At 36.2% G+C, this 20,871-nt stretch overlaps 1 protein-coding gene across 1 annotated transcript in view; it reads left to right on the plus strand.

The window, feature by feature from the left end:
- The window catches only part of LOC145683805 (GATOR1 complex protein NPRL2-like), a 63,369-nt gene that overhangs the window by 28,934 nt on the left and 13,564 nt on the right, over positions 1 to 20,871 (plus strand). Inside the window, exons 4-7 of the mRNA XM_081755396.1 lie at positions 517 to 649; positions 12,280 to 12,416; positions 16,721 to 16,818; positions 19,217 to 19,347. Of these exons, the coding sequence (XP_081611522.1) occupies positions 517 to 649; positions 12,280 to 12,416; positions 16,721 to 16,818; positions 19,217 to 19,347 (499 nt within the window). The remainder of the gene's footprint in view (positions 1 to 516; positions 650 to 12,279; positions 12,417 to 16,720; positions 16,819 to 19,216; positions 19,348 to 20,871) is intronic.

Consider the following 20,871-nt stretch of genomic DNA (forward strand, 5'->3'; position numbering starts at 1 on the left):
CGTGCTCGTGGGTTTTCTCGGGGTTCTCCCGTTTCCTTCCACTTTCGTCATTCCACATTTCATTCATTTCTCATCATTACCGTCTCCTTTAGCCTAACCGGCATAACCGTGGGACGTAAAACTCAAAGATTTCATTTCATTTTCATTTTTAAATTAGAAATACAAATGACTGAGCAAATCCATGTTTATTTTAAAATCATAACTGTGTGACTGTTTCGCCAACTAACTGAACATATTGACTTCATCATGCTTGACAGTGTCAGTTATTATCACCTCCATTAACGAATTCACATTCTTGCTAAAGTTGATGATGATCCATCAAGTAGTTATAAATAAAAGTAATTTTTGCTAAGCCTAATTCCTTAAAAATATAATGTAGAGCTTCACGGAATTCATGTTCAGCTTAGCTATTTAGAAATTTCATCTTATTTATTATGTTGATTTGAAAATTTTCAACCTGTTTACTATGTCGTTTGGTTTTTATTAACTATGTTTGCTTTTGTTTTTAAATCGTAGGTAACAATGGAAATGGAAAGTGGATTTTTGTCGAATGAAAGCGAAGCGGAAACAGGCAAGGCACGTCTTCCAAATATTTTGAGACAAATTCTTCAAGATCTCAATTCACATAGGGTATCAACAGTAGTGGTAGGTAGGTTGAATTCAATCATTTTATCTACCCCCCCAATCCTTACCTGAGTCAGAAAAAACGAGCATTGGTCGTTCCTGTTGTACGTAACCCTTAGAAGTTCTCAGAATTCCTTAAATATTTACCTGATTTGTGTTGTGCTGTGGAATTTTGTTTTTAAAGCGTCTAAAAACTGTGTACTGAAGAAAGAAAAACAAAATTGATGCTCTAAGAAGATAAGATCAGTTTCACTATCTGTATAGGATAGAGGAGTTTGTTAGCCAAAGTTTTCTGTTAATTAAATCAACTTGGATGTAATCAAACACTATTAAGTAAATTAAATATTATTTAAGTAGGGATAATTGAAATATTTTATGAAATGAAACATCGTAACACACACTTCAATTATTCCATACAAATATTTTTGTAAAAGCAACGGTATTTCCAATAATTGGTTTTGTTTTTCTATTCCAAAAGTAAGGTAGTGTGGATTTGTTTTCTTTTTTCACTTACCGATTCAATTGTAGAACTAGACCATTCATAATATCTTTCCAGTCGAACAACCCGCTTTTACCCGTTTATGTATTAGGAACTGAGTATTGTTTTTCGAAGCACTGCACACCTCTTCATCAGATGTACATAATCCTCTGAAACTGTTTGCTGTTGATATATCAGACACTCAAAATGTAAAGATGTCAAAGGATATTGATGTGTGAGTTGGTGCATTTTCTGCTCTAAAAGATCCTAAAGAACTTCAGTTTATTTATATCAAAGAAGCGTGTACACAAGTTTGTTGTTACAATATTTACAAAGTTGCCACGAATAAGTCCTTTAAAATACAAAACAGTCCGTTGTGCTTCATGCTTGAGGACTGCTCGTGTTACTGTAGTTTGTGAGGAGTTTATATGTAAAAAGTATGTAACACCATTTTTAGCTGATTGTATCAAGAGATACTCTGCCGTCCTTGTGAAACATAATTAATTTTGATCATATTAATGAGACGATGATTTCTTAATAAGCATTATGAAAAAAAGAAGTGTCGAATAAAGTCTTCCTAAATTTTTTCCCATCTTATCCTTACAATGTTCCTTGGAAACGTTGCTGTTAAACGAAGATTTTTAGTTAACTTTTTTTTTTTGTGTGTTAGAAAACTAATTGCTCAAAGGGCAGAGTATGCCCATGCGGTTGTTGGACCAGTTGTTAATTTTCCAAAACTAAACATTAAACATATCAACGGCTGCGGTGGCTCAGTGGAAGAGCGTTCACCTCTGGTGCTTGGGGTCCCGGGTTCGATCCCATCCCCACCAAGTGAACTTTGTGGTGGACAAGCACCGTGTGCGTGGGTTTTTTCAGGGCTCTCCCGTTTCCTCCCACTTTCTTCATTCAACCATTACATTCATTACTCATCATTACCGTCTCCTTTAGCCTAACCGGCATAATCGTGGGACGTAAAACTCAAAGATTTAGATTAAAACATATCAAAAGCTATAATACAGGCAGCTACGACTACTATCCATTTCATAAAGATAGGCCCCTGACTTCGAGGTGCTGCTGTGACGTCCAGTCAAAACTTATACTGCATTGTCGTACCTCGTTGGAATTGTTGGAAGGTTGTCTTTTCAATACTTAAGACATACAAATTTTCTTTGTACTGTATAATGAGAAAAAAATAGAAATTAATGAAAAAGTGCGTATTTTTTCGTATTTTTTTTGGTAAATCAATGTTTGTAGGACTATATCTCGGAAAGGAGTTAACATGAAATAATTTCCTGTGCAAGATATGTAGATGCGTATATTACCTGCAAGTTCTGAAAATTTCATTACTCAACACGTAGTAATTTTCTTGTTATTCAGCAAAAAGTGAGACATCATTATCTCTGAATTGCGGCGGTGTATTAACAATCTGAAAAAACTTTTAGAAAGATCTTAAAGTAGCTTTTTCAACCAAACTGTTTTGACTTGTTTTAAAAGATAAACAATCACAAATATGACATTATGATTTTCTCTGCTTTGCGCCCTTCGCTATCGCAGTTTATACGGAGTGCTACGTTGCCACATTTTCCTGACGCGTATACACTCTCAGCCGGACGGGTATTTAAACTTGTTACGCACTGTCCGTCACTTTTTAGAGATATTTTAAAAATGTAATGTCTCCACAGATTTTAAACCAATTTCTTAGAAATTAACAGGATATACAGTAAATGTACCAAGTGTTCAAAATTAGAAAAGCGAACTCTTATCTTGTTTGGATTTGCATGTGATGGTCCTCGAAAATTTGTTGATTTTTGTCAGTTCTTCACTTATTGCACGCAGTACAAAATACACTTGCACAGAAACAAAAACACGCACAAAGTTTATTATATGATACAACCTTAGTTGATATGTAATATTGAGTTTACACTTCACAGAAAATCTGTTTTCAGATCTAAGAGCTCCAAGCTACATTAGAATCTGCCTCTGAATAGGAATGACGCGGTTTTTTTTTTTTTTTCGGTGCAGCCTCAGGTTTACTTGAAACAGAGTTACTATCTTGTTCACTCCCGGATACGCCACTGACCACAGAATAATCAATGTCCTTACTATTAATTACTAACTCATAACCGTCTGAGTCAGAGTCATTCATCAGTTCTGCGATTTCATTATCGCTAAACATTTTGCCTCTTCTTTTTGTAATACCGCCGCTCGTGAAGGAATATCCACTTTTTTCTTTTTTTTTTAAATCAAAAAGCACAAGATATACTCACGAAAATATAAATGCCCGTTCGTCCATCTCATTGCAATGAACCCATATGATATGAATGCGTGTGTAAGTTTTTGACGCCTACGAACCGAAGGGAAGTATTGAAGACTTAATCAGTGCGACGTGATGAGACGCAAATACAGCCCTCGTCACCTACTCATTGCATTGTTTTCTTTCGTTGAAAGAAAACAAAGGACCCATTCTGTGTTACTGTACATTCGGCAAGGGAATTGATCGCAGAACTTGGGTGAACACGTGATTGCCAAGGCACATTTCTTTTTAACCTTTAACATGTTCGTAAGCTGGAGAGTGTGTAGACTGATAGATCTTGGTAGAAATGGAGCAATTGTTTATGAATATTAGGGAAGATAGCAGGAGCAGCGATGAGTCAACAAAGTCATGACGAAAGTGAATGAAGTAAATAGATTAAGAGATGAGTTTTTGGATGTGTTACTTCAACGTTTTATTTCGATTACATTGAGATGTGTACACTCATGTCCAAAATTTTTGTCGCATATCTATAACTGTCTTCTTGTAAGAATATAATTTGATAATGATTTTGCAGGGTACTTTTAATACTGATACTATATGTAGAGTCGGGAAATGTATATTTGTGGTAAATTTCATAGGAAAAGAATACGAAAATTAGCATGAGTAAAACAAAATGTTGCTAAATGGATAAGAAAATTTTAGTTTCGTTTTATTGTTCTTATTTACTGCTCTTTTGACATGAAATTTTCCACATAGCCTACATGTCTTTGCCGATTATACACATACTAACATTATAAGAAATACCAGGCGAATTCGTTATCAAATTATATTCCTACAATAACATATTTATAGACATGCGACAATAATTTTAGACATGAGTGTACATGCATTAATGTTTTTATGATGTTGTGAAAGGTTATAATAAATACTTTTTCCTATTACATTCTTATGAAGTAGGCTTCGCGCTACAAGCTTCCTGAACGCGACAACATTGCACGACAGCGTTGCCGCACTTCCATTTACTGTATGCTGTTTCTTCATATAAGCGCGGGGAATTTAAAGATTGGGTTGCAACATGGCTCACCGCTTAACGCAGAGAACATGTTGAAGTAAACATATTTTTTAAAAAAATAAATACTCTACCAACTAAACCCTTTTTTGTTAATAGTTCCAAATATTTGGAACACTAGACTTCCAAATTTTCGAACAGTATTTTGTACGTTTCTCTACCTACCATGATAAAGGAGATCAGAGCTTCGCACATTTGTTTTAATTACACAAAAAATATCAAGTGATGAAAATTGAACTTTTCACAACTTACAGTTAATGGATGCATCTACATATTGTACACAGGAAATTATTTCACGTGATCTCTTTTCTGAGATATAGCTCTATAAACATTGATCTACCAAAAAAGTACGAAAAAATACGCACTTTTTCATTAATTTTTATTTTTTTCTCACTACATAGTACAAAGAAAATTTTTATGTCTTAAGTATTAAAAAGACAACATTCCAGCAATTCCAACGAGGTACGACAATGCAATATAAGTTTTGACTGGACGTCACGGCAGCACCGCGAAGTCAGGGGCCTATCTTTATGAAATGGATAGTAGATCATAAAGAAAGTAAAGAATAATAGAAGTTTAGAAACAGAATGAACAAAATAAGACAGGATGTAATCTTAGTAGGAAGAAAAAGAACACTAATTGTTGAAAAAAAAAAAGAATGTCATTGAAACTATTAACTCAGAAATTAAAAGAGAAAAAGGGAGAATTTGTGGTTAAGATATATGTATTTGTAAACTTTTGTAAAAAAAATTAATGATATGACCAATCCCCATTTAGGATAAATATGAAACATTATTATTAACGATAGGAGGAAACAACACATCAAATTCTCTGTAGGTGCGAATCCAATGATACGCAGAGAATGAAAAAGTGCATGATTGGACGGGGACTCGAACCCGGGACCTTCGGTGTACTTTGCTGATTCGTTAACTACTACGCCACCCAGTCCGCTTTCCAGAACAGCTATACACTCTCTGTCTTGAAATCTATGTTCTTTCACTCTGAGCACATGTACCACAAGTAGTTGTTGTGTTTGGACAATCCGGTGTCCATATTGTAAAATTCTGCCTTTTAGGGTAGAGCTGAAAATGGTACACGGGAATTTGGACTTTCTCATCACCTTTTATTACAGGGTTCCTAGGGAAATCAGGGAAAATGGTACAGGTCAGGGAAGGTCAGGAAAAAAGACTGGAAATCAGGGAAATTTTATAAGATATATTTTTTCTAACATTAATTTACACCAATTTCAGCTTAGACAGCCATTATAATACCTGTTTGGTTTTTATTGCTTTTTTTTTTTTTTTTTTTTTATCGCTGTACGTATAAGCAATTGATTACTATTTGTCTCTATAGGATAAATGTTCCCATATATAAATATTCACCGTTATTTATTCCTTATTTATAATCAGGTATTTAGGTAAGTGCTATTCTGTGCTCGAGCACAGGGCGGCAAAATTTTAGATTTATTTTTTTTTAAAGATTCATAATAAAGTAAGATTTAAAACTAGCAATCGGCAGTCCCGCGCAAGCGCGATAAAATGTTGCTGACTGCTTAAATCTTCGTTACGTGGCGATCGTTGGCGATTGTTAACGTCGTCGGCTTCGTGGTTGTTGTTTAAAGTATGTATACACCAACACATGGTTGGGAACACGTGTAGAACCCCGCAATGTTCAGAACACCTTTGACGATTGTATTATTATAGAGACCGGGTGTTTAGGCACTAAAGACCTGAAAAATAGGCACTTAAAATTTAAAAAATAGGCATTAAAATGTAACTGGAAATAATGAAGATAAATAGTCAATACAACTAAATAATAAATTCAAGTCATAGATAATGGTCAAAGAATATAGAAACATACTTGTTGTTAATATCTTCTTTTACTGTAGATGTAAAAACGAAGCTTGACCTGTATTCCATTCTACAGCACTTTATCACTACACGTAACAGTCCAAAGTTTATACACTTTATGAGTACGCACATCAGTCCGAAGTTTTAAATGACTGTATCAGTACACATAGCAGTCCAAAGTTTTACATCTTATCACTACAAGCAACACTTATATTTCTCGGAAAAGACTGAATCCTTTCTTACATATTTATCCGCAATAAAGTATTATTTTGAAGAAAATACATAGAATAGGCAACATTAGGCACTAAAGCAATTATTTAGGCAACAATGGGCGAAATAGGCAAAATAAAATTGGTTTTATATTGAAACTATAACACCCCATATAGATTTTAAAACGTTAATTTTGATCATATCTTTAATATTAAGGAACAGGCCTTTTGCCTAACATCCGGTCTCTAATCATTATATTAGCGATAGGAGGAAATAACCGATTTTTAACACACCAAATCTTTTATAGGTGCAAATTCTATGACACACAAAGAGTGAAAAACATTAGTTTTTATATGTATTAATAGACAAAACAAATCATCCTCTGTCGTTAAAAAATAGTTTCATTTCACATCTTTGCTGGCCTTTTGATAGGGGTTTCCCATAAAAAATGTATTTTTTTCTTAATTGTTAATTACCAGCTTTTCTAAGTAGAGGTCTGATAACCAGAAATCCTGACTTCTTTTGTTGTCATTGTTTAGGCAGACTCCATGCTTAACTAAAAGTTCCCTATTTAGCAATCTCGTATATATGTATAGTTTTCACTAATAAACTGAAAGTATTTTAAATTTAATTTGTAAGATTGAAATTTGATCTTAAGTTTATTGAAAAGCGTCCAAGTGATGAATGTAATACGTATCCAAGCAATTTTTCGAAAGAAAAGCTTTTGAAGAAATTTAATTTTCAATCTTTTGAAACTTTGTTTCTTCCTGTTAGATACGAGTCATATCATGCTTGTAGGATTCGACACTAAAATACTACCAATGTGTATTGACATGTCTGTCTCACTTACGTTTTTACTATTGTAGAGGCCTCCAAACGGAAGTTTGTGATATTGTAATACTGAATAATAAATGTTGCATTGAAAGTAGCTTTGAAATATGTAATAACTTGACGTAGCACCATTTACAGAAACACTACTTTTTTCTGGTTTAGCAACACTTAATCTGGTAGTATTGCAGAGTATGTCAAATAATGTCTTCATGTTGATATTTGCATAGCTTACAAAAGCATGGGTGATTGTGGACATCCAAATAAGTAAAAATGTTCCTATAAGCATGGGTCCGATGCCGGTTCGTTTCCGAGATACAGGGTGTTCAAATGTCGAGTCCGTCCAATGGCTCACTATGGAAAAGTGAATGGAAATGTTCAGTATTACAGAAGCAATACAATCAAGCGGAAATCATGCCTTTGAAGATACATTTACACTAACATAGAGAATGAAACTAATCAAATTGAGGTTATTGGGTTGTCAGTGTTGCCAACCTGGTACAAAAACTTATGTTTTCAAATAGCACAAGACGTCCACACGTTCCTAAACATGGGACAGATTCCGTTTCGTTTTCGAAAGACAAGGCGTCCAAGTGTGAAGAACGGCGCACAATTGAACACAACGATACCAGGTTGGGAACACTTGACAACCCAATAACCTCAAATGTTGATTAATTTCATTCTTTATGTTAGTGCAAATATATTTGTATAGGCATAATTCCACTTGATGGTATTATTCCTGTAATATTGAACATTTCCATTTACTTTCCCATAGTAAGCCATTAGAGGAACTCGACATTTGATCACCCTGTATCTCGGAAACGAAGCGGCATCGGACCCATGTTTATAGAAAGATTTTTAATTATATACGAGGAACAATCAAAAAGTTCCCGGAATTCCGTCTTAATTAGTTATAACTATAATACAGATATTCATTCACTTAATCGTATTCAAAATAGGCTCCTTGAGAACATACATTGTTCCACCGCTCCTACCATTGATGGAAACAACGCTAAAAGTCTTGGTTTGGTATGTTCCTGTGTTCAACCGTCGCGTTTGTTTGGATGTCTTCTACGGTGACAAATCCTTTGAAGCCCTTCTTTATCTTGGGGAAGACCCAGAAATCCGCTGGTGCTAAATTCGCTGAGTAGAGAGGCTGGTAGAGGAGTGGAATGTTCGTTTCTGCGAGTCGTTTTGTAGAAGATATCCAAACTAGAGATGCAAAAAAGCCGGCTTTTTTGAATTGATGGTTTTTTTCGCATAAAAAGCCGGCTTTTTTGGAAAAAAAACGAGAATTTTGGAAATTTTGGCTTTTTTTCATTTTCATGATTTTTCTATCTAAATAGCTTTCTTATAGTATATTCTATAGTTAGATAAGAATTCCATGACCTAAATGCGATATTTCGCTCTGAAATTCACCATCAAGATGGATGTGAGCACATGTTTTACGAATTAAAGCTAACATGAAGAATGTAGTATTATTTGAGGGCAATTTTAGAGGTTATTTAACTTTATTTTAACTTTTGAGTAATCGACATCTTTTTTCTTCTCTAGTTTGTCATCCGTGTTTCATTTCTAAGAGCTTTTAGTACTCTAGCTTCTAGCGCAAAAGTTAAACTTGCCCGTTTTCTATTTATCCGTCAAAGCGTACGTTTTTCAATATATCCGTCAAACCGTACTTCCACATTTCTGTTATACTGTAGCTGTGCAACGATTTAGCAATAATTTTCCGGATACAACCTTGAATACCAATTTATACAAATAATCAGTAGCGGATTTAGAAAAATACTTTAGGAGGGGTTTTCTGATTGTTTCGTTTCCTGAAATGTCCTAATTTTATTTAGGAGGTGCTTGAAGTTTATGAGTACAGGCATAGCTAATATTTCGTTTCGTTTATATGCTTAGCAATAATCTTCCGGATACAATTTTAAAAATCATTTTATACTGAGAATCAGTGGCGGATTTAGAAAAGTATTTTGGGAAGGGTTTTTCTTACTAATGTTTAGTTTTTTTAAACATTCGTAATTTTTATTTGACGGGAGCTTAAAGTTTATGAGTAAAGGCATAAATAATAGATATTTTGTTTGTTGTAGACATTCCGTAACTTTGGGGAACGGGCTTCAGTCCGAAAGACCGCCCCCCTAACCTTCGCAAAACCGTCACTGCTGGTAATTAGTAATAATAACAATTTAAAAACAATAAGAAAGGAAGTCGGCCAACTCACAGTACACGCACTATTTCTACATTCACAGATGGAATGAAGAAAAGCTTTGTCAGAATGGTCGAATGCTGGTTGAATCCCGGACTTCCCGATAGAAGCGCAAAAGCTAATCACTCAGTCATGTTTGTTGTGCAGTTGTATTTAGCTTAACTTAAATATATTCCATAGTCCTTTTTTTTTTCCGTAATGATATGTTGAATCCCCCTTGTTAAAAATTCAGAAAACTTGAGGATTGGATAAACTGTGATGGTGGTTCTATAAAACTTAACTGTAGAATTTCAAGAATATACAGAACCAAAAGCTCTAGATGTGCAGCCTTTAAGTGTATCATATAAATCTAAGTATTTCTCCTATGTTTTATTTTAATTTTATTTTGTTTCAAAAAGAGGGTATGGAATATTTTGAAGTAAAAATACTACATACTATTTTGCTAGTTATTTGTGTATTCTTTTAAAAGAAGTGTTTACTTTTAGGGTTGGCTGGTTCACACCAACTTTTTTTTAATAACTGGTTTAAACCAAAAAAATAAAAAGAATGAAAAATGCGAATCGTGTGAACTTCATAGTGACGTTTCCAGATATCAAACCACCTGCAATAGTTTTATTTCCCTTTCACCTTTTAATCAAGGATTTAAGCGAAAGTCTTCTCCTTGATAACCTCGGTATTTCGTAAGGATGTTAAGACTAACCATACGAAACAAACCAAATTGTATATTTCTGCATGCCTAAATGCCTGTTGTTTTATAAAGAAGCCAAGATTGCTTAAATATATTGATAGAAATTGGCAAAATTTTTCGATTGCCTACGTAGCTTCCAACATTAGCTTGGATTGGACTTTCATTAGCGTACTGATTATGATACGTTGACCTTTAAATTTTACATGCAAAGCAATAACAGGATTTTCCCGTTATTGTCTTACATTTCAAGTAATGACGGGATTTTCCCAATGGTTAGGGCGGGAGATTCTCAATTTAAGAAATTTACTGACCGCACTTCTTTAAGCTTATGGGAGTTCTTCCGGCATAACCCCTCTGTTGCATAACAACACCAAGGCGAAACAAACGGTTCTGTGAATATGTAATATAAATACATAAAGCAAAAAAATCTAAATCAAAAAAGCCTGGTTTAAACCAAAAAAGCCTGGTTTAAACATCCCCCAAAAAACGGGTTTTTGGCATTTTCAAAAACAACCATGGTTATTGCCAACTCTGCTTACTTTTGTATATAGGAGGTTAAAAAATTCTTATTATATACATTGGTTAATCCTGTCGAATTCATAATGTAAATATGTTGAAGAAAAATTGTTTGAAATATCTTTTCGAGATTCATAGTTTATTTTCAAAGTTTTATATTATTATCAGCATCAACCACTAATTAAATGATTTTTTGTGTTATAGAGAAGCGATACAAAGTCTGTTTTATCAATTTAAAGCAGTATTTTGAAAAAAGCCCAAAATTTCCCAAGAAAAAAAGGGAAGCAGAAAAAACCGAGATTTTTTTTTCAAAAAAGCCGTTTTTTTTTCCCAGCTCTTGCATCTCTAATCCAAACCAACGTAACGGATGAACTTCGAAACATAACAAAACAGGTCTTGCAGCGTTGTTTACAGCAATGACAGAAGCGGTGAAACACGTATGTGTGCTCTCAAGGAGCCTATTTGAAGGCGGTTAAGTGAATGTGTACCTATATTATGGTAATAAATAGTATCAACGAAATTCCGGGAATTTTTTGACTTCCTCTCATATATATAGTGTTCATGAACTATACCACAAATTGTAAGAGACTATTCTTTACATCAAAATAAGAGAAAAAGTTTATATGTAACTGTGGGAGGAAAAGTACATTGTTTCCAAAATCATGAAAAAACTATATTTCAACACACGTTATTTCGAATTCGAAAAATCGTGCAGTGGCAATCCATATGAGTGTAAAGGAAGTCACACACACGCATACAAAAATGCATCAATGTGCAATGGCTGCATAAGAGGTTCCCTAGATGGCATAATTCCCATACAAGCTTCGAACAAAATTCTCAGATACGCTCCGACTTCAAGGTGGGTCCAAAGTGGGCAAAAGGTACGCAGTGAACACGGAATGCTTAGGCGGGAAGTCGGAGGAATTTGATACTGCCAGCACCATGGTCCCTCGTGTTGAGAACAACATGTGCTGCGATGTTTTGTTTCATGCTTATTTGTGTAATAATGATGATAAACTTGAAATAAACCGTGTCAAAATACATACCACAGCACGCGTTATTTCCATCATGAGGGACCATGGTGCTCATAGTCCCTAAAACTTCCGTCTTCACACCGAAGCATTTCGTATTCATTGCTGTCAGTGCATACCTTTTGCCTTTTGTTGGGAGACTGTTTGGGAATTATGCTGTGTAGGAAATCCCTTATACACTCATTGCACATTGCTAAAATATGCATTTTTAGATGTCATATGTCAGGTGATTTATGCTGGTATGGACCAGCACTCCATGATTTTTTCGAATTCGAAACAACGCGTGTGGAAAAGCTTTTGCACTATTTACAATTGTTCGGTATAGTTCATTGACAACCCCACTCTCTCTTTCTCATATATATGGGTACGTTTTGCCTATTGAAGAATAAAATAAGTCCTCTAGGCTAGAAGGAATAATACTTGCTAATTTTAATTTAGGAGGAATAATAGTAGGATTCATTAAATTTTATGGGAACTTATAGTTGAATCTTTAAGTATATAGGTTGTAATTTGATATTGCAGAAGGAACAACTACTTTGCATTTAAAGGTAGTAAAAGTAGCCCCGGATCCTCCTCCAGTTCAGGACTACCACGTTCCAGTATTCATAGTAGATAGAAATGCGTATAGATCTGAACAATGGGATTTAACTACTCAGCAGGTAAGTCATTGAAAAATGCAACAAACGAATTGCAGCATTATTTAATTTTTTAAGTAACCACGTTCAGTTTAGTGTGAAAGTGAGATTTTCCATGAAAATAATAATTGCATGGAATGAATATTTTTTTAAAGATACGATCATACTCATAGTTTTGTTATTTGAAAAATATAACACACTGCGTCCGAGTTATACTAAACTATTTCACAGAAAAAGTTATAGTGTTTCCAGTAATAGATCGTTCGGAAAAATATTTCTTTGAATAATTCCTTATGGTGGAGTACCGAAGAGTGTATTGAAGTAGAAGAACTCAATAATGTATCTGCTAATTCGAAACTCGGCGATAATTCCCTTCTTCAGACTGCTACAGCCACGCCATCTCCATCGCGGAATACAACCAGGTGCGACGATTACTTGTAGAATTCAAAGTAGAATTCGAAGTGAAAGTTTGTTCAGGATGGCGCTATCACATTTCCCAGGTTCCCTGGTTGTGATCGCCTGTATGCCAGTGGTGTACCGCATCTCGGTGGTTTGATACTATGCCTCAGAGTTGAAAAACAAAATTTGTATAGAAAACAAACTTCAATAATAACGTTAACGCAGCACAGGAATTACACATAGATGAGGATATGTAACAATAGACCCTCCTTTGGATAATTGTCATTACCGGTGAGTAATTCAACTACTTATGTCAATGACGTGATTCACACAGGTAGGGCACGGATACCATATTCATCAAAGGGAGTACCGGCTGCGTGCTCGTACTCGTAATACATTAGATACGTCCCTACAGGGGGCCGCGGTGGCTCAGTGGTGGAGCGTTCATCTCTGGTATATGGGGTCCTTGGTTCGATACCAGCTCGCGCCAAATGAGCTTTGTGGTGGACAAACACCGTGTGCGTGGATTTTCTCGGGGTTCTCCCAGTTTCTCATCCTTACCGTCTCCTTTATCGTAGCCGGCATAACGTGGGACATAAAACTTAAAGATTTCATAAAGGTTTCATTTCACGCCTCTCCAGCTCAAGTTTTATGGTAGTTAACAATCTAATAAATTTCTATTTTAATATATATCCTCAGCTCAGAGTGTAATGTTGTTCCGGACGAAGTATGATGAGCAGCTGAGGATCTTTAATTAAATTACTCGATCATGATCATTGTACCGACGGAGCTCTTAAAGAGATGTCAGAGTATATTTATTTGTCTGCAATATCTCTCCAAACAAGACCAAAATTGGTGAGTTACAAAATTGTAGCATGTAAAGTACAGGGTGTCCGGAATGGGACTGGCCGTTTTTAAAAGTGTATAGTTTTAATATGGTCAGAGACAGAAGAAAATAAAAACATTCATTTTAAAGGAGAATTCAAAAAGTTTATTTGGTCTTACAAGTCATTCTAACTCAGTGTGTGTTGGGCCGCGGTGGCTCAGTGGTAGAGCGTTCACCTCTGGTGCTTGGGGTCCCGGGTTCGATCCCAGCCCCCGCCAAGTGAACTTTGTGGTGGACAAGCACCGTGTGCGTGGGTTTTCTCGGGGTTCTCCCGTTTCCTCCCACTTTCTTCATTCCACCATTCCATCCATTTCTCATAATCACCGTCTCCTTTAGCCTAACCGGCATAACCGTAGGACGTAAAACTCAAAGATTTCATTTTTTTCTAACTCAGTGTAACTCCACATGAGCTCCATTTGTAACTCTTACAATATCTAGCCTGAACTCAGTCTCTCTCCACGTATTCTGTAACATCTGAGGTGTTACTGAAGCAATCGCATTCCTAATACGGTTCTTCAGTTCATCAACGTTACGTACCTTTTCACCAGAATATACAAGGTTTTTCACATACCCCCCACAGGAAGAAGTCCAGGGGGAGGGTAACATCAGGAGAGCGTGGATGCCACCTAATTGGGCCCATCACGGCTATCCAACTGCCAGGAAATACAGTATCAAGGTACTCCCTCACTTGTAGGCTCCAATGTGACAGGACGTCAGCCAATTGGAATATCACTTGAGGTTGCAAATGTTGTAAGTGGGGAAGAACACATTTCCTGTTATGGTTTGCTCTATGAAAAAGAAGGAACCTATAACTGTATTATGTGTTAAAGCACACCAAATATTCAATTTGGGACTGTCTCTAGAATGTTCTATGTACGCATACGGTTTCTCAGATCCCCATATCCTAACATTGTGTCTGTTAACACAGCCAGACAAGTGAAAAGTTGCCTTATCAGAGAAAACAACGTTCAATAGGAAATTATGGTCATAATCAATCCTGTCCAGAATTTTAGCAGCAAATGCTGCTCTCTGTGGCTTATCGTTGAGCTTAATTTCTTGTAACAATTGCATCTTATACGCGCGCAAACGTAATCGTTTGTATAACATATCGTGCACTGTTGACTTTGGAATTGCCAATTGCCTACTCGCTGCGCGAATTGACTTCCTCGGGCTACGTTAGAAACACTCTCTTATTGCTTCCACATTTTCTTCTGATACATCGCGATTTACCACCGCTGTGTTGTTTCACTACACTCCCTGTTAATAAAAATTGATCCTTCCACGCCTGGATACTGTTGCGAGATGGAGGATTCTTATGGTAAACACGTCGAAAGTTTCGTTGAACTTGAACAACACTTTCTGTTTCTGCAAACCACCACACGCATTGCGCCTTTTCAACTGCCGACTCCATTTCTGTTTATTGGCGATACTAGCGCCGTCACCGGTAGTTGTTCAAGTATGGAAATTTGCTGAACAAAACTTTTTGAGTTTTCCTTTCTATATGAATGTTTTTTTTTTTTCTGTATCTGACCATATTAAAACTATACACTTTTAAAAACCGTCAGTTCCATTCCGGACACCCTGTATTGTAAAGCATTAGTCTGCTGTGTGAAGTGATAAAGTACTGGAAATTTTTATGATATATTTGGTCTAGGAATTAATTCGTGCGGTTGGTACGCACACATTGAAGCTGTAGTACAAACACAAAATATATAAATACCTTAAGAAAAATATTGTCCATCGCTAGCCACCACTTTCGCCCATCTGTCAGGCAATGTACGGATTCCGTGGCGAAAGAAGTCCTCATCCTTGGAAGCGATCCAGTCAGAGACCCATGTTTCGATATCTTCTGAAGAAGTAAACCGCTGTCCAATCAAATCGTTGTTCATGCAATCGAATAAGTAGTAGTCCGAAGGAGCAACGTCTGGTGAATACGGCGGGTGGGATAAAACTTCCCATCCGACATTTTCTAAATAGGTTTTGACCGGTTTTGCGACATGTGGGCGAGGGTTATCATGTTAAACAATAAGTTTATCATGTCTGTTCTCCCATTCTGGTCGTGTTCTGGCCAGAGCTTGCTTCAAACGCATTAATTGTCGTCGATAACGTTCTCCATTCATAGTTTCACCCGGTTGCAGCAGCTCATAGTACACCACACCTTTCATATCCCACTATATGCACATCATAACCTTTGCACAGTGAATATCTCGTTTTGGTTGTGACGGACCTGGTTCACCTGGTTTCACCCAGGCCTTTTTTCGTTTAGGGTTCTCGTAATGGATCTACTTCTCATCACCCGTAATAATTCGATGCAGAAACCCCTTTCTGCTCTGTCGTTGAAGCAGCAATTCGCAAATGGTTTTTCGTCTTTCAACGTCTCTGTCTTTCAATTCATGTGGAACCCAATGTGACATCTTTTGAATCATTCCCATGGCTTTCAAGCGTTTGGAGACTGTTGTTTGATCAACGCCTAATGCTGCTGCAAGTTGTTCCTGCGTTTGACACGAATCCTGCTCGAGCAATGCTGTCAATTCTTCGTCTTGAAATTTTTTTGGCTGTCCGGCTTGCTCTTGGTCTGCCAAGCCGAAATCACCACTTCTAAGCCGTGCAAACCACTTCTGACACGTTCGCTCAGCTAGAGCATGGTCACCATACACTTCCACCAAAATACGATGACTTTCGATCGCCAGTGGAGCTGCCATGTTTAACCGTCTGCCAACGACTAATGCAGGAATACGAGCGACACGTTGTCTCGAAGTGTTGCCAGCTACACTCAGCGCAGGTTACTAGCAGTGTTGCCAATCCCTGGAAAGAGAAATTGCAAATGTGCCTTTACTTTTTGAATTCTTCTCGTATATATATATATACATATCTGTAAGTTGGGCACTTTTCAATAGTACAGATGTTGGCGATGTTACAGATGTCATTGTACGAGTAAATTTTATATAAGTATTGTATAAAGACATACATACACTGAAAGTACTAGACTTGTGAGTATATATATATATATATATGGCTCTCTTTTACCTTATTTTTTTTTCAGGTCCTTCCCTACATTAATGGGTTTAACCATGTAGCAAAGATTGCAGCCGAAGCTGATGTTGAAAATAATCTTGTCAAGGCATGTGTTCAGAATTTATTGTGAGTATATTACGTATAGTCGTCCGTATTTACTTAGTTATCAGGGTGTCTATTGGTCACGAAAGCCATGGAAGTCACGAAAAAAGTCTCAAAATCAGGAAACTGTCACGATGGTCAAGAAAAGGTGACGATTTTTTTTTATCTGTATAAATATAAGTAAAGACTGGAAAATTTTGTTCTATGAAACGTCAAAATTCATCACCAAAAATGTCTTTGGTCGGCTTTAGACGCTACCAAATCACAAGCAAAGCATGCTTCTATCGCATGCATGAAAATTCGGCCTGATTTGCAACCAAATTCGCTCTTGGCGTGGGAGATCCGGGTTCGATTCCCATCGGGAGCTCATGTGATTCGGATTCCACGTTAATCAGTAGGTCCACGTCTCATATAGCCTCGCTGCTGAAAGGGACGATAAACTAAAATCAACAATCAACTCAACGAAATTCGCTCTTGAAAATGTTACGAAATTTTATGGTTTAGTAAAGAAAAGGTCACGAAAAAGTCAGGAAATTTCATTTTGGAATTTTAGTAGACACCCTGGTTATTCACGCGTCATTAAATAATAATACTATCGAAAACTGCGAATCACCAAGCTAGACTTCATTGTATGAAGAGGTTATGTTTAAATTGTGATTGTCCATGGTGGAATTACTGTTTTAATTACAAATCGTATGTTGTCATAAGTACAAAACTTAATTCACGTCTAATAAGTTAATGATGATGTTATGTAGAATATTCAGTGATATACTTGGGATGGAAAAATCCACGACTGTACTACTGTTTATCATTGAATTCGGACTATAGAAGAAGTAATAGTACAGATGGGAGGACAATATGGATCTCGCAGAAATAGGAGTACAAAATTTAAACTGCATCCAGACTAGGGACAGAAATCAATGTAAAGATTTTCTAAACGCAGCATTGAATCTCCTGATTCCAGTATTCATAGGGTTAGTTTGTAATGCTAAAAATTAAGAGTATAAGAATCATATCACTTACTGAGATCAAACTGATTCGGAAATATACCTTCATTTATTATGACCCAAGCAGGGCAACATTACACAGTATGGTTAATGATATATAGTCGAAACTTATAGTTAATTTATAAATTTTGAGTATTTGTGAAATTAAATTGTTGTCCAAAGATAAGACGTATATTCAGTACATAACATCGATCTGAACAGCATAATATGCATGAGCGTAAACTGTTTTTCTTAGTTTTCAACAAGATAATAATAATAATAATAATAATAATAATAATAATTAATAATAATAATAATAACAACAACAACAACAACAACAACAACAACAACAACAACAACTACAACTACTACTACTACTACTACTACTACTACTACTACTACTACTACTACTACTTCTTCTTCTTCTTCTTCTTCTTCTTCTTCTTCTTCTGCGCTGAGAAGTTATCGTTCCTTGCCAATATTAATTGATAGTTTTTATTTTGCTGGAATTAACTATGGTTTATTTATGTTCTGTATATGTATCAAAATACATTATTAACTAGCATATTGTATCTGTTGCTGTTGGTCTTTTCTAACGGTGGCACACTTGCTCCTTTGTCTACATACTAGTTGTAAAAGGAAGAGTGACATAAAGCGATGTACAGGGTGGGCCAAAAGTCTCGAAGGGGTTATAACCCTGAATAACATTTTTATTTATCATTAGTTTACATTGATATTTCACAGACTTAAAGACCAACGATGGGCAATTTTTTACACTTGTGTGTGTGGATAATTCTATGTAAATGTCTGCCATTATGGGCTTCACAGGTATAGGCCCTGCGTAGCACATGATTCATGACAGGAATGAAAACTTCTGGTCCGATTGTCCATATTTCTGCACGATTGTCCTTGAGCTCCTGCATTGTTTGGAGTTTGTTCACATACACTTTGTCCTTCAGAGAGATTAAACAAAATAATCAATCGGAATGAAATCAGCGTTGAACTCTGTCGTGAATCATTTGCTACATAGGGCTCGTATCTGCGAGACCCATAATGACGGTCACCTACGTGAGATTATATTCCACAGATAAGTGTAAACAATCTCCCATCTTTGGTCTTTTAAGTCTGTGAAATATCAATGGAAACTAAAAAATTCACGGATCGTTCATGAATTTTGGCCCACCTGTGTAATTATAAACGCAATGAACGTTACTCAAACCAAGATTAGGAGTCAACATATTTCTTTTCAATTTTTAAAGTTTATTTACAAAATATTTTATGTTCCTTATCGTTAAATTACTTCAGCTTGTTCCTAAGGGCGGACAAACTGTAGTTGAAACGCTTTAAGATAACTTTGTGTAATCAAGTAAGTAATTAATCTCAGCGGCTAATAAATAATCTTTAAGCTCAAATTTGTATTGTTTTCATCTTTCTAGATATTATGGAGTTATTAGTCTCACACCAATTTTCCAATACAGTAATGTATATGCAGTTACACCAAAGTTGAGGAATTTAGCACAGGACAAGAAACTTCAGGAGGAATGCCTGAATTTTGTTGCGAGAGTAGGTAAGGTTGTAGTGTGTTATCTTTTTTAAGGTAAACTCAGTTGATAAGTGCTGAGTTTTTTTTTTTTAATCTACTGGGTAAAATATCTCGTGATAAGTTTTATTTTTGTTGTATCTTATTATAAAACAAGTATGAGAAGTGAGCCGAGTAGGAGAAAGGTTCCTACTTTTCATTTTTTTAAACGTAATCCCTTTGTTGTGCTGACGGCAACTTGTTGTGAGAACATCTTGTCGCTCACCTACGCAGTTTTCTCAAGTAACGTTGCTAACTTCTTTTCAAAATGTGTTGCATTTGGTGTCAGTTCTTTGCCCATATTAAGATGTGACGTCAGAAGCAACTTAAAAGAGAGACTAATGATAACGTAGTGAGAACTATGCGAGAGACTACTATGAAGTGAGGGAACCAACTGCCAGCTCATACGTACGAGTTACGGAGGGCCTTGACCTTCCTAACCACTCTCCTCCATTCTCTTGGATTCTGTGCTTTTCTTCCCCAGATTCTAATTCTTAATTCCTTTACATCCTCTTCTATGTCGTAGTTTCCAAGGTTTGTTTAAGGTTCTAATGTTCCATGTGACTAATATTATATCCTTTTTCTTTTTCATTATCCTCTTCCCTTGCCGGGGGGTGCGGTGGCTCAGTGGTAGAGCGTTCACCTCCGGTGCTTGGGGTCCCTGGTTCGATCCCAGCTCGCGCCGTGTGGACTTTGTGGTGGACAAACACCGTGCTCGTGGGTTTTCTTGGATTCTCCTCTTTCCTCCCACTTTCTTCATTCCACCTTTTCACTCATTTCTCATTATCACCGTCTCCTTTAGCCTAACCGGCATAACCGTGGGACGTTAAACTTAAAGATTTCATTTCATTTTTCTTCCCTTGCCGTTCTGATTCCAATTTCCATTCCAATTCCGAGGCGGGTTAGGGTATCCGCAACAATCTTCTTTTTACGAGATAAAGTTGTTAAGCCTTACGCTCAACCCCCAACCTGGAGGACCAGGATTTTCTGTCAGGGTTTTCTACCTTATCCATATTGTCAGATTATTCCTGTTTTATTTCGCAGCTAACCCCCATATCCGTGGACCTTTTCATTACCCGCAACCTATGAACACGCCTGGTCGCATCCGGCATGCGTGGACCTATTTGGTCTCAGGCTTTATCCCTTTAAACGGTAATAATAATTGTAGAATATCCAGTACCTACTGTACGAGAGTTTCATGAAGCCGGAATTTTCCTTTGGTTTTAAACGTACAAAACAGAAGTGTTAAGCTCAATTTTGTCATTATCAAATAATAATAATAATAATAATAATAATAATAATAATAATAATAATAATAAAATAAAAAATACACTTGCTTCTTAGAAGCCCACTTCATCATTAACTTATCACGTGAAACAGAATCTAAGAATAAAATCACATATCTTCAGTATAGCTCAGAAATAATGGTAATTGGAGAAAAATACACTGTAAAGCATCTAATATTTTACTTTTCACAAAACTAGTAATTTTTGTGATCGTTTATCAGAAGGA

The sequence above is a fragment of the Thermobia domestica genome, chromosome 4, assembly GCF_964235325.1.
Source record: "Thermobia domestica chromosome 4, izTheDome1.hap1.1, whole genome shotgun sequence".
NCBI lineage: Eukaryota > Metazoa > Arthropoda > Insecta > Zygentoma > Lepismatidae > Thermobia > Thermobia domestica.